The sequence below is a fragment of the Ipomoea nil genome, unplaced genomic scaffold, assembly GCF_001879475.1.
Source record: "Ipomoea nil cultivar Tokyo-kokei standard unplaced genomic scaffold, Asagao_1.1 scaffold1421, whole genome shotgun sequence".
Taxonomy (NCBI): domain Eukaryota; kingdom Viridiplantae; phylum Streptophyta; class Magnoliopsida; order Solanales; family Convolvulaceae; genus Ipomoea; species Ipomoea nil.
This window is the reverse complement of record NW_017617849.1, coordinates 5320445-5334014: the sequence shown is the minus strand read 5'-3', so window position 1 is coordinate 5334014 and position 13570 is coordinate 5320445. Positions and strand designations below refer to the sequence as shown.

General features: G+C 35.1%; 1 protein-coding gene and 1 long non-coding RNA gene across 2 annotated transcripts; one reads left to right on the top strand and one right to left on the bottom strand.

The window, feature by feature from the left end:
* Positions 1–7845: 7845 nt before the first annotated feature.
* Positions 7846–8137, bottom strand: LOC109187326. Its single transcript, XR_002055263.1, has 2 exons — positions 8104–8137; positions 7846–7922 (listed from the first exon to the last, which is right to left on the bottom strand). It is a non-coding gene; the product is annotated as an uncharacterized LOC109187326 (long non-coding RNA).
* A 1023-nt stretch (positions 8138–9160) lies between these two features.
* On the top strand, positions 9161–11112 carry LOC109187325 (benzyl alcohol O-benzoyltransferase-like). Its single transcript, XM_019337511.1, has 2 exons — positions 9161–9645; positions 10053–11112. The coding sequence occupies exons 1-2, from the start codon at positions 9178–9180 to the stop codon at positions 10953–10955; spliced, it is 1371 nt and encodes a 456-aa protein (XP_019193056.1). The 5' UTR covers positions 9161–9177; the 3' UTR covers positions 10956–11112.
* Positions 11113–13570: the final 2458 nt, after the last annotated feature.

Here is a 13570-nt window from a genome sequence, read left to right as displayed (position 1 = left end):
AGGCGGGCGCCTAGAACGCCTAGGCGCGATTTTTGCAACAGTGTGAATAATGCTATATACCCCTCAAATTTTGTCCTTTCAATCCATCCATCATAATGTGTCATTTTTCTAGTTAGTTATTAAATTTTCTTTTTAATTAGTGACGGAGTTAGCCAGTTAATGGACACCTAAATGAACAAAAATCATGTCAAGAGGAAAATATAGGAGGGATAGGAAGTTTTTCCATTATATATTTACTACAAGAGATAGGCATACAGATATATATATATATATATATATATATATATATATATATATATATATATATATATATATATATATATAGAAGAGCGCTCATATGCGGCGGGGTCTTACGGTGCGGCGGTGCGGTCAAATTTCAGAATACACCAACTGTGTTAACAATATGCACCAACAGTGTAATAAAAACACACCCCAATGAAATGTAATAAAACATCACAAAATACACCACAGACTCAAAAAAACACACCATATAACTCACCACCCCCAATGGTGTATTTCCGAACAGTGTATGGTGTTTTTACTCACACCTAATGGTGTGTGTTTGGTGATGCAGGGCTCTGTTTACTCTGTTTTGTGTGGTGTATTTCCTAACGTTGATGGTGCATATTTGGTGAACTATTGGTGTTGCCGCACCGTAAGAAATAACCGCACTGTAAGACACTGCCGCACCTGAACCCGCCTATATATATATAGGATTACATTCAAATACAAACGGTCCTTAAAATACAAACGTGTGGATTCATTAGGATCGTTGGATTTTAGAATTGGATGTCCAGGATTTGTTTAATTATTTATGGTGTTTTTAAGGGTCCGATCGGCTGATGTATTTTAGTGGGGGTATTTTTGGATATTTTCATTTCTTAATATCGGTTCAATTCCTTCTCAAATTCAATCACCACTATTTTACGCGATATTCACGGTCTCTATCTCTTTCGATTCCGAACTGCACGACTGCCAAGGGATCCCTCTCTGTCGATTCACAATCATCATCAGCCGCCGCACGATGGTCGTCGGTGGGGTCTGCGATGGAGCCAAGCGATGGGGAACATCATCCCAAGGTTCAGATCGAGGTATTTTTTTGCTCCCCTTTCTCGTTTGGAATTTTTTTCTACTCGTTTTTTGGATCAATTTTGTTGGGGTGTTTGTCGTTTGGTGGTGGAGGGTGGTTATACATGTCGGGATCCTTCATCAGGCGAGGTGTATGTAGGGTGGGGGGTGGCTTTTGGTGGTTGCCGGGTGATTGGGTCGACGGACCTCGGGGGTTTTTATTATTATTTTTTTATTCCTTTTTCTTTTTTGTTTTTTTTTTCCTTTTTTTGTACTGTTGCGCTCAATTCAATGGATAGTGGAGACAAATTTTTAGGTCCATCATTAAGTGAGTTGTGTGTGGGGGTGGTGGCTTGCAGTGGTGCATGGCGTGTTCGGGGTGGTTGTAATACAGTACCATTTTTTTTCATTTTTTTTTACTTCTTGTTTGGAAATTCAAGGAAAATAAGTCAGTAGATATTGTTGTTGTGCATAATTGTAGGCCTCATTGTAATTAGTTATATGATGAATTGGTATTATGAACGATGTTAATGTTGTAGTTGTTGTCTGTGATTATTCTCCAAATAATAAATTGGCTTTAAGTAAATGCATGCTATGCTAGAACTCTCACTGGCCACCAGATTCTTCTTGGTGTGCATGTGTGCATAGTGCTTAGTTTTTGGGATTTTTTGTTTTTGCTGGGTTTTATGTGTGCACATTGTTGTTAAATGACATTTGTAATTGAATTTAAGAATTGATTAGTTGCAAGGTTGTGTTATAAACTAATGAATTCGTTGTGCGCATGCTTGTGAATAAATGGGTGCATTTGTTGGGATTTATGTGTGTGCAGTTTTGTTAAGTGACATTTGTAATTTGAATTTAAGAATTGGTTAGTTGCAAGGTTGTGTTATGAAGTAATGAATTTGCTGTGTGCACGCTTGTGAATGAATGAGTGCATTTGCGTGATTTATGTGTGCACAGTTTTGTTAATTGGCATTTGTAATATGAATTAAAGAATTGGTTAGTTGCAAAGTTGTGTTATAAAGTAATGAATTCGTTGTGTGCATGTTTGTGAATAAATGGGTGCATTTGATGGGATTTATGTGTACACAGTTTTGTTAAGTGACATTTGTAATTTGAATTCAAGATTTGGTTAGTTGCAAGGTTGTGTTATAAAGTAATGAATTCCCTGTGTGCATGCTTGTGAATAAATGGGTGCATTTGCTGGGATTTATGTGTGCACAGTGTTGTTAAATGGCATTTGTAATTTGAATTCAAGAATTGCTTAGTTGCAAGGTTGTGTTATAAAGTAATGAATTTGATGTGTCCATGCTTGTGAATAAATGGGTGATTTTATTTGATTTTATGTATGCATTGTGTTTTTCAATGTGCTCTAGGTTATTTTCGGATTGTGATCTATGGTGTGCTTATTTTGTTTGTTATTTTACTCAGAATGTGTGCACTTTTAGGTGCAAATGTGTGCATAGTTATTAGTTTGATGTCATTTTTGTTTTTCTAATATGAAGCTGAAATATGGTGATTGCCCGGAAGATTTGGTATGTTCTCTATTGACTATTTCGCCAAGTCTGGTACTTTTTACATCTTTGCGCTTTTCGTTTTTCTTCATTTTCATGTCTGCAATATGAGCTTCTGTTACAGTTGGACATGCTAATGGAATTCTTTAGCACTATTCATCCCGGGAGGTTTACTATGTCTGCGTGTTTGGAGCCAAAGCACATGCAGATGAGTTGGCGTGATGGCAAGAATAAGGTTGACTGCGGGGTGTATGTCATGCGTCACATGGAGTCTTACGTGGGACAGGGATTGACCAGATAGAGATGTGGCCTTACCAAAGGTAACACTGCTCAGCTCAAGAAGTTGAGGTTACGGTACATGAAGGAAATTGCAACATCAGAATTTAATTTACTTAAGTGTAGGAATATCTCTCGAGCGTATCAGTTCGTGTCATCAATCCCGTAGGTCCGTAGTGATTTTCGTGTACTTGGTTTAATGGATATTAATTCGCAGTTTTTGCTGTGGTATGGCTTCCTTTTTGGATTTTTTATACAGCTACCATTGTTATTGTTTATGGGTGATGAAATCACTATTTAGTTTGTTGAGTTCTCAATTTTTTTGCTAAGTACGGGCTGCACCTGTGTACCCTTGTGGGGTCCCTAGACATTTGTTTGTTCACAGTTGGTTGTGTGTTTATTAGTGACAAATTTATGGTATTAATTGCTCCGCCTTTATTAAAATTTCATTGTCTACTTTGGTGTGGGTTTCGTGTGTGTTTGTCGAAATGCAAAGTGTTATAATTCCGGGTGCACAGCCTTGCACGACTAAATGAATTCCGCTTGTTTTAGTAAATGGACAGATGTGTGCACTTTGGCACCATACTGTGTGCATGATCAAATATGTATAATACACTGCCTAGGCTAATATTCCCGTATATGTTTAGTAAAATGAACACATGTGTGTACGGTGGCGTTAATCTGTGTGTATGAACAACTATATAAACTATATAAATGTAAACTATGGCTAAGAAGTCAATTAAATGTACTCAAGTGACTAGTTCACCTTTAACTTGTGGGCTTATTAAAGCAAAGCACATGCACATACTTGCACTTAACTCTGTGCATTTATATCTAAAGAAATTGCAACCATGGACATTAGCTAAAAAAAAATTCGCAACAGTGGCTAGTTTACTGTTAGTGAATTGGTCTAGTAATTATTTAGGTGTCCGCACGGTAGGGTTGAACTGTGTGTATGGGAATCTAAATGAATTGCAATCATTGATAATTACTACATAAATTTCATATACGGGACTAGTTCGCTGTTACCTAATAGACTTAGCGAATAACTACACCTGTGCCATTCTGCGCTAACTGTGTGCATGCGCTAACAACATACGTTTGCATGGTATATACAAGAAGCATAGTACAAATTAATATGACATTTTTTAGTCTATAAAAATGTTTTGTATATTTAAATTGATTTTATAAAAGGTGCATTATTTATGATGTTTTACTATGTATGATGATGAGAAGTAAAATTTTTTTGCACATACAGTTAAATACCGCTACTATTTTGTCTTTTTAAACTAAAACATGTTGTCATATTAAAGTAAGCATATTATAAAGAAATAGTGTGCATGGGAACTAAATAAATATCAACCATTGATATTATAAGTTCAACGACGATGTAGTTCAACTTCAAATGAAGTTATTATTCATACTATTTTAAACCGTGTGGGGTTATTCGGCTAATATGTCTTGTTTGTCTGGACAATTTCGGCTGTCGTGGCTGGGTCGGTCACAGGTAGCGCACGTCCGTCTTCTAGAGTTGCAAATTATTGTCCGACGTATGGTGTGCTTTCGGTTTTGCAAGTAGGTAACCACTGTTTTGTTCCATCGGGTAATATAATCATATCGCAATCCGTTACTCCTGCTCCTCTATGATCTTCACCTGTATATCAACAATGTTATTTTGTTAATAGTAGATGCATTATTCGGCACTGGCAGCACTATTAGAATTGTGTACGCTAAGACAAACGAAACAGTAAACCCGCACTTGGTCATCCATTTTTTTCACAGTCTGTGTCTATGTACTCATGTGTGCACAGCCGGCTAATAACGTGTGCACTAGTTCATACAGACCTCTACACCTACGCCCCACATGGTATACTGACTCCATAAGTGCTAAATTTGCTGAATTGTATACAGATTATTCAAAAAAATTCTGCTACGAGTATGGCCATATTCAAATTTGTCCTATTTTTGCAGCAGGAAAAAAAAAATTTAAAAGACACGCATTACACATTGTTCATTACCGCACAAACTACATACAATGATTTTGGTAAGATATACTGTGTATTTACCTGGGTTTGGAGCATCCATGTAGTCTGGTGTGGCGTCGTAATTTGGCCGGTTTTCGCCGTGAATGGGATCTTCTCTCACGTTCATGGTTGCACGACGGAATCTCTTTGCCGTTTGTATAGAATTTTTCGTTCGCAGGGATATAATGTGTTCAAATCCTACCCAATTTAAACTTCCTTAACCGTTGCATATTTTAGAAATCAATTGTATTCCTTTTCTAATCAAATTTTTCCGCTTTTACAGTGTTAATACATTCCCAATTTTGCCCTTGTCTACATTAATTAGAAATCTGTGTGTCATTATTAACCTTTCATCCAGTCCATTGATCCAATGATATCCTATGGCTAAATTATGTCCACACATTTGTATTTTAAGGGGGTTTGCATTTGAATGCAACCCTATATATATATATATATATATATATATATATATATATATATATATATATATATATATATATATATAAAATATCAAACTTGGATTCTGCGTGCTATAATTTAAAAAATGAATAATACTTCACAATTTCTATTCTATTTGTTTTCCATACTTAAAAGTGTTTTGATTCATTTAAAAGAAATTAAAGACTCATAGTGTTTTTTACTTTTTTTTTTTTTTTTATATTCTTTTGTATTAATAAAATCACTTCACGTTGCAGGAGTTTATTCCATGAGAATTATATATGAAAAGTAACTAAAAGCTGAAAAGGTATATAAGCTAGAAACTGAAAACTGAAAACTGAAGAGCTGTTAAGCTAGTTGAATATGCTTAAAAGTGTTTGGTAAAATTAGTATTTGATAAGCTGATAAATATAAAAAGACTAAAAAGAACATCTTCATAAAATTTAAATAGTTTTAAATTTAAATAGGTTTGTTTACGTATCAAAATTTAACATTTTGAAATGAAACTATTAGCATAATCATAATATAGCATAATAATGGAGCAACCTTAAATCTCCAGGCCAGCTGTCCCATCCAAAAGAGGTGCCTACAATTCAGCGAGGGGATTAATCACTGTATTCGATGGTAAAAACCCTGGGTATACCAAAAAAAAAAATCTAGCATAATAATAATAACAACAACAACAACAACAACCACAACAACAACAACAACAACAATAATAATAATAATACTAATATAGGAGAAGGGAAAATGCCACAATGATTTTAATTGGGACTGGGGAGGAGTAAAAGATGTCATTTATTAAAAATAAAAAGATAAAAATAGAAAAAAAAATTAAAAAACTACTAACTTATTTTGAAACACTATCTAAAGTAGCGTTTCGAAATAAACCCTTAAAACTATTAACTTATTTTAAGAATATTATCAAACAATAATAATATAAAATAAGTTATAAATTTCTAAATAAGCTCAGGCAAATAGAGTCATATCATATTTCAAAAGTTGAAAGAGAAAGATACGGGTCAATAATGTTGCATTATTGGTACTATACGTGGACAGCTGATAAAAGCAGCAAAATATTTGAATTGTGGCCATTATACACTACTGAACTCCAACCATTCATTCATTTCTTGGTAGATTTTTGCAATTTTCGCATGTAACGAGCGCATGCATGCATTGCATATTTTAATTTTCACATGACTTTATGCGCAACCACCATTATTAATGATTAATCCATTTATCACTACTATATGTGTACACCCTGATGTGACTAATAAAGATTGATTATTTTCATAATGTGAGTTCAAGAAAAATGTCTACATCAAAAATTTGTGAAGTAAGTAAAAGTTTGAAATATGTTATGGGAGAGTCCACCAAATATTTTCTTTTACTATAAAAATCTTAAGATTTTGATCTAATGAGTTGTAGTAATTGTCTCTATCCCAAATGAGAGGTCATGGATTCGAGTCTGGTGGGAGCGATATTGACTCTAAAAAAATTGCCAGTAATACTAAAAAAAAAATGTCTCTATCCTTCTTATACTAGGTGTTTTTTTTTTTTTTTTTTTTTTTTTTTTTTTTTTTTTGGGGTGTTGTAATCGACAATTTCTACTACGTTGCATTGATTATATTCTCCAACTATTACATCCTATCTGAAAGGTTGTGGTTGAGTCATCAATCTTAGATATATACAAGAAAATAATAGATAAGATTATAGGAAAATGATATATGTACTCCATAGACTCATAGAGTATAACTCTTGTCACATGTATACATTTTGTTGGATAATAAAAGTGAATAAAAACAATGACCACTTTATTATTTAAATCAATTAAAAAATGACATCTCATTTGGGATTAAAAATGAAGTAGAAAGTGGAAATACATGTTAAATGAATGTTTTATGTTTGATTAGTAGTCAAATCATGCATACATTATTATCTCATTAAAAAGCATGTCAAATACAGAATTTATGAATTAAAAACATGTGATTTTGTGTGATCACAAGAAATTTAATAGTTAGGTGCATGTGTATTATTTGTGGACTTAGCACCTCCACCGCCCGCAAACATATAAGAAAAGGAGTGATAGAGAGGGAGTGTTGAATTTCATTATGTAATGACGATCTGGTGTACTGGTATTGCATCTGGACAAGGATAGGGTTGTTGAGGCCATTTGCGAAATTAGAAATTTATAATGCTATTTGATACAATTATTTATTTATGGTATTGTTTTTGGTATTCCAAAGTGTTTGACATACAAAAATTGAACTCGTGATCTTCATGTACAAAAGTTATATTTCATCCACTCAGTCATACCTTTCAAGACATTATTTATGGTATATTTGGTTGTATAAGGTATTGTCAACATTCATTATGCGGGTGTCTGACAAATAGCGGTTAGCGAGTTTGACTAGCCGATAGCAGTTGTTGGTTGTAGAAAGATGTTTGGTAAATTAGTTGTTAGCTGATAGTTGATTACATTCAAAATGACCTTTGATGGTATAATTTATTTTCTCAAAAAGCTGATCGAAAAAATTGCTTTGAGCAACTTTTTAAATTTTAGCGTTTTGGAGCAATAAAATGTTACAAAAAGTTGATTAACCTATGAGATTGTGATTCAATAATTCAGTTACAACAGGATAGAACTACAATACAAAAGGGGAGTAACTGTCGTAAACTACTCCTGATTAATAAGCTAGACTAAGCCACAACCACACAATTAATAAGGGAAATAATAACACTAATAACAAGCTAATAATAATAATAATAACTACTAACATAACCAAACACTTATATTGGTTGTTTAACCAAGTCAAACAACTTACAGTGCCAAAATTGGCTGATAAGCTAATTATGTTAACAAACATGGTCTATTATATTAGTATTTGATATAATCATGTATATCAATTTTTTTTTTAATACCTATCACCTCCCACATATATAGGAGAGCAACATGGTATCATTGGAAAGTGTAAAATGATGTCATTTTTTTTAAAAATAATAAGAATAAAGATGGAAAAAATTAAAGTTAAGAAGCTACTAGCTTATTTTGAAATGCTATTTAAGGTAGTGTTATAAAATAAGCTCTTATTTACATTTACGAGCTTATTTTGGCAACATTACCAAACAGAGCTTATAGCTTATTTGTAACTTAAAATAAGTTATAAGCTCCTAAGAGCATCCTTATGAGTTCGGTATATTAAGGGGAGATTGTAAGAGTGAAGAGAATGTGGGAGGGAAGAGAAAAAAAAAAATCAAAACTGAATTTCTAAAATTAAAAAAAAAAATTAAAAAGTGAATGTCAGGCGCACCTGACGCACAGCGTGGCCATGCTGTGCGCCAAACACGCACAACATGTGGTCCTTTTTTTTTTTTTTTTTTTTTTTTTTTCCACCCCTTGCAGGCCAATTCTTTCCCTCATTATTTCTTCCCCACACTAGTTATTAACCCCACCCAAGAAAAAAGCATTCCCAATTCTCTCCTTATTGTAAATGCTCTAAATAAGTTCTGCCAAACAGACTCATAATCATATTTCAAAAGCAGGTTGAAGCAGAAAGATACGTGTCAATGTCGCATTGGTACGTGAAAAGAGCTGATAAAAGCAGCAAAATATTTGAATTGTGGTCAATATACACTACGGAACTCTAACCATTCATTTCTTTATTGGTAGATTTTTTTCAATTTTCGCATGTAACGAGCGCGGCATGCATATCTTAATTTTCACATGACTTACCGCACCCTTCATTTATATATCAGTTTATCACTACTATAAATATCATCTGCATATACCAACTAAATCATATAATACTAACTGCCACACGTAGTCTACTGAACTAAAACTAAAACCTGATCTGATCATGGCCTCATCTCCATTTATGGCTTCTCAACCATCTTTTGCCTTCACCGTGACAAGGCTAAAGCCTGAGCTTGTTGCCCCGGCAGAGCCGACTCCCCGTGAAATCAAGTACCTTTCCGACATTGATGACCAACAAGGTCTGAGGTTTCAAATTCCACTTATACAGTTTTACCGCAATGAACCTTCCATGAGTGGGAAGGACCCCGTGCAGGTTATACGTCAGGCTTTAGCTAAAGCACTTGTTTTTTTCTACCCCTTCGCCGGTAGACTCCGGGAGGGACCTGGGCGGAAGCTGATGGTGGATTGCACCGGTGAGGGCGTCATGTTCATCGAGGCTGATGCTGATGCCACACTCCAACACTTTGCCATTGGAGGCGAACTCAAGCCTCCATTTCCGTGTTTTGATCAACTTCTTTACAATGTTCCTGGTTCTGCAGAAATTCTCAACAGCCCTTTGTTCCTTATACAGGTAATTATATATATATATATACCTATAACTCAATTGGTTTGTGGGTGGTAAATTATAGGTAAACACATTAAGTCTGTGATGGGCACTGTGCAGCCAACTCAATTAGTTTTTGGGTGGTAGATGGTAGACAACAACCCAAGATTGATCGAGCTAGTTCTTGGGTGGTAGATTGTGGGCAATTGCACTTGTGGGAGGCTAGGTACACCCAATATGGTAGACTTTACATGAGCAACCCAGTTGGTTTCTAAGTTAGGACACAGAATCTAACCATGAAAGTTACTATGAGCGTGAGAGTTGCATCTAATGTGATGAACTCCTCCGGAGTTGACTAGAGAAATTTACATTTTGTGGGTCAGTTTACTTAATTAGGCGTATACTAATTTGGATGTGTTGATGATGATTTTCAGGTGACTCGTCTAAGGTGTGGAGGTTTCATTTTTACGTTACGCATGAATCACACGATGGCCGACGCATCTGGACTAGTCCATTTCCTGAATACCATTGCCGAAATTGCGAGAGGTGCAGAAGCACCAGCGGTTCAACCAGTATGGCAAAGGGAATTTTTCAGTGCCCGCAACCCTCCCCGCATAACATGCACACATTTCGAGTACGAGGAGGAGCCAGCAGCAGACTCAATGGTAACCAACATTCCACTCGACAACCTCGTCCATCGTTCTTTCTTATTCGGACCTACAGAGATTTCCGTGCTACGTAGTTCTCTCCCTCCCCATTTGCGCAAATGCTCGACAGTTGAGATTCTAACAGCTCTCGTGTGGCGGTGCCGCACCATTGCCCTTGGATTCCACCCGGACGAGGAAGTGCGCATGCTTTTACTCATCAATGCACGTTTTAAGTTCAAAGATACCCCGATGCCAAGTGGGTACACCGGCAATGCGTTTGCTTATCCCGGCGCCAAAACGACAGCCGGCAAATTGAGGAAAAACCCACTGGGTTACGCGGTTGAGTTGGTCACAAGCATCAAACGTTGCTTTAGCGAAGAGTACATGCAATCCATGGTGGACTTGATGGTTCTTAAGGGGCGACCGCCCTTCCATGTTGCCGGAAGTTTTATTATGTCGGATCTCACCCGTTCTAAAATATCTGATGTGGATTACGGTTGGGGCAAGCCTGTTTTTGGCGGGCCGGCTCATGGAGGTGCCGGTGATGTTCCAGGTGTGATTACCTTTCACGTGCCATATGAAAATAAGAAAGGCGAAAATGGCACTTTGATTCCTATTTGCTTGCCGGCCTTCGCATTGGACAAATTTGTGAATGAGCTAGCAAATACTTTTCTCAGGGCTGCTTTATGAATGTCTACATAAATAACTTAGTTGGTTTTTGAGTGATAAATTGTGAGCAAATCAAGTGTTAAGATCTTTAAGATTCAGCATTCTGTTGGGTTGGACTTCCCTCCTATGTGAAAAATAGCTCTTGGATCAAGCCTTTTTGTATCCAATATATATTTTGTTTGGATCTCCACACATCTTAGCCCTAATTATTATTATCATTATTATTATTAATATATAATAATATTAGGGATTATGAAGAGTTGGAAACTAAGAGTCCTTTGGCATCTTGTAACCTTTCATGTTCTTTATTACCTATAAATATGCTTAGGGATTTTGGATGCAATATGACCACTAAACACACACATATGTTGATTCGGCAGAGAGGAATGGTAGACGTGAGGCCCGACAGTGAAATAAAACAAAGATTTTTTTTGCTTGTCTCTTTGTCTCCTTTGGTAGTTCGGCAGCAGCGTGTTCGGCGGGTTTCATCCTTTGTCGCATGTTTGTTGGTTTTGTCGTGAAGTTTGCCGGAGATCTTGGGATACTTTCTTCATCAAATATTTTGGAGAGGTCAGCTTGTTTGTTCTAGACATCTTTTGGGTATTCTCGTAGTATTTATATTCTTTTTCACCTTGCTCGTGGTGGTTGAATATTTTAAGTATGAGTTGGTATCCCTTTTAGGTCTGTGAAACATCGTAGAAGTCTATGACCTAAAATTGTTGTATTTGATGATTTTTGGATGTTTGGCTCGTGTGGTAGACAAAAACTTTGTACCCAAGATTTGTTATAGTAGAATATTTGGTTGTGGTGGTCCCGTGATTTTTCCCCGTGATTTTTAGATTTTCCACGTAAATCTTGTGTCCCTTCCGTTATTATTTATTTTGGGCTATTGTGTTATCTCGCATCTGTGGACCGTGTCGGGGTCTGTGATTCTCATTGTCACAGGAAGTGGGATTTTTCCCAACACATTCTTCATTGGGAGAAATAGAGTATATGATGCTTTATATATATATATTTATATATATATATATATATATATATATATATATCAGTTGTTTATGCACACCATCAAATAAAAATTAATTGTCTTACGACATTCAATTCATAATCAGAGCAGTAAAAAAACAAATTTTTGTACCCCATAATGCCAAGTTTCAAAACTGGTTGTACTATATTTACCTCCATTGTCTCATAAAGGGTCAATAGAGATTGTGTTGCACAAACGATAAAAGGATATATAATGAAATCCTTTTGACTAGATATTATGATGTCAATATTATACCACGTAAAGTCCAGAAGAGTCACGAGATTATTACAGAGTATATTTATTCCATTGACAGTTGTACATGTGTATTTACAAAATTCCCCTATACATTTTGGAAATTTAATGTATGGAACTTAAAGGTTGTTATCTTGAGGGGAGTACCTTTTTGCATGAATCAATCCTGAAGATTGGGCCTTGAAGACTAACAGTTGTACTCTTTTCCTTAGCTAAGTTTTTCCATAAATCTAAGGTTTTTAATGAGACAGTTAATCTAAAACAATAATACACATACATCACTCTTTTCCTCAACTAGTTTTTTTTCCACTGGATTTTCTAGTGAGGTTTTTAACGAGGCATGAGTGTAATATAGTAATGTAAATGGGGAAAAGTTGTAAAATAATTGCTTAAGTAGACAAACCCAAAATCCTGAAGATTATGTCGATTATGCCTTGAAGACGTATGGTTGTACTCTTTTTTCCTTAACTAAGTTTTTTTCCCATTGGGTTTTCTTAGTGTAAGGTTTTTAATGAGACAACTAATGTAACACATGATTATCCATATATCATGTACTCTTTTTCCTCCACTAGGCTTTTCCCACATGATTTTTCTAGCGAGTTTTTAACGAGGCATGATTATCGCAAAATAATGTCCAAGGGGAGTGTTGTAAAACCTTATGTGGACATTATTCTGACTTTATATTGATGATAGGATTCTTAATATTATAGGATTGTTAATGCTGCAAGTCCTAAATTAAAGGCTATTATGATAGAGATTATATATATCTTTGTAATGTTGTACAGAGATCGATGATGATATAAGAATTACTTTTCTTTGTTCTTTACTCTTCTTCTTCCTGCTATTATTACTCTTTATTACTGTTCTCCATGAGCTAAAGGCCTGCAGATAAACCTGCAATTCAACAATTAATAGATATACTCTGTATATATTAGAGAATATTAAATTAATTTATAATTAAACTTCATGTAGGGCCCAAAGTTTGAATGAGAACTAATCTAGGATTAATTCAATTGATTTTTTTTTTAAAAATAAAGTCTAAAATTATACATTTATATGTCAATAAAAATTCAAAGTTATCCTTGAATTATTTTCAATTAACACAATCTTTTGAAATATATATATATATATATATATATATATATATATATATATATAGGGAAGGAATCAGGCCGCACTACAAAAAAACATTGAAATAGCGACGGACGAATTCCATCGCTAAATAGTGAAAATCCGTCGCTAAAGTGTTTAGCGACGGATTTTATCCGTCACAAAAACCCTCGTCGCTAGAATTTAGCGACACAATTTTTTTCGTCACTAGTTTTAGCGACGGAAATGTCCGTCGCAGAACAAAATA

What these genes read in the sequence shown, in the direction of transcription:
- LOC109187325 (XM_019337511.1), top strand. Translation starts at nt 9,178, where the DNA reads ATGGCCTCATCTCCATTTATGGCTTCTCAACCATCTTTTGCCTTCACC. An exon ending in GCCCTTTGTTCCTTATACAG is followed by an intron (nt 9,646 to 10,052) that starts GTAATTATATAT and finishes GATGATTTTCAG; the next exon opens with GTGACTCGTCTAAGGTGTGG.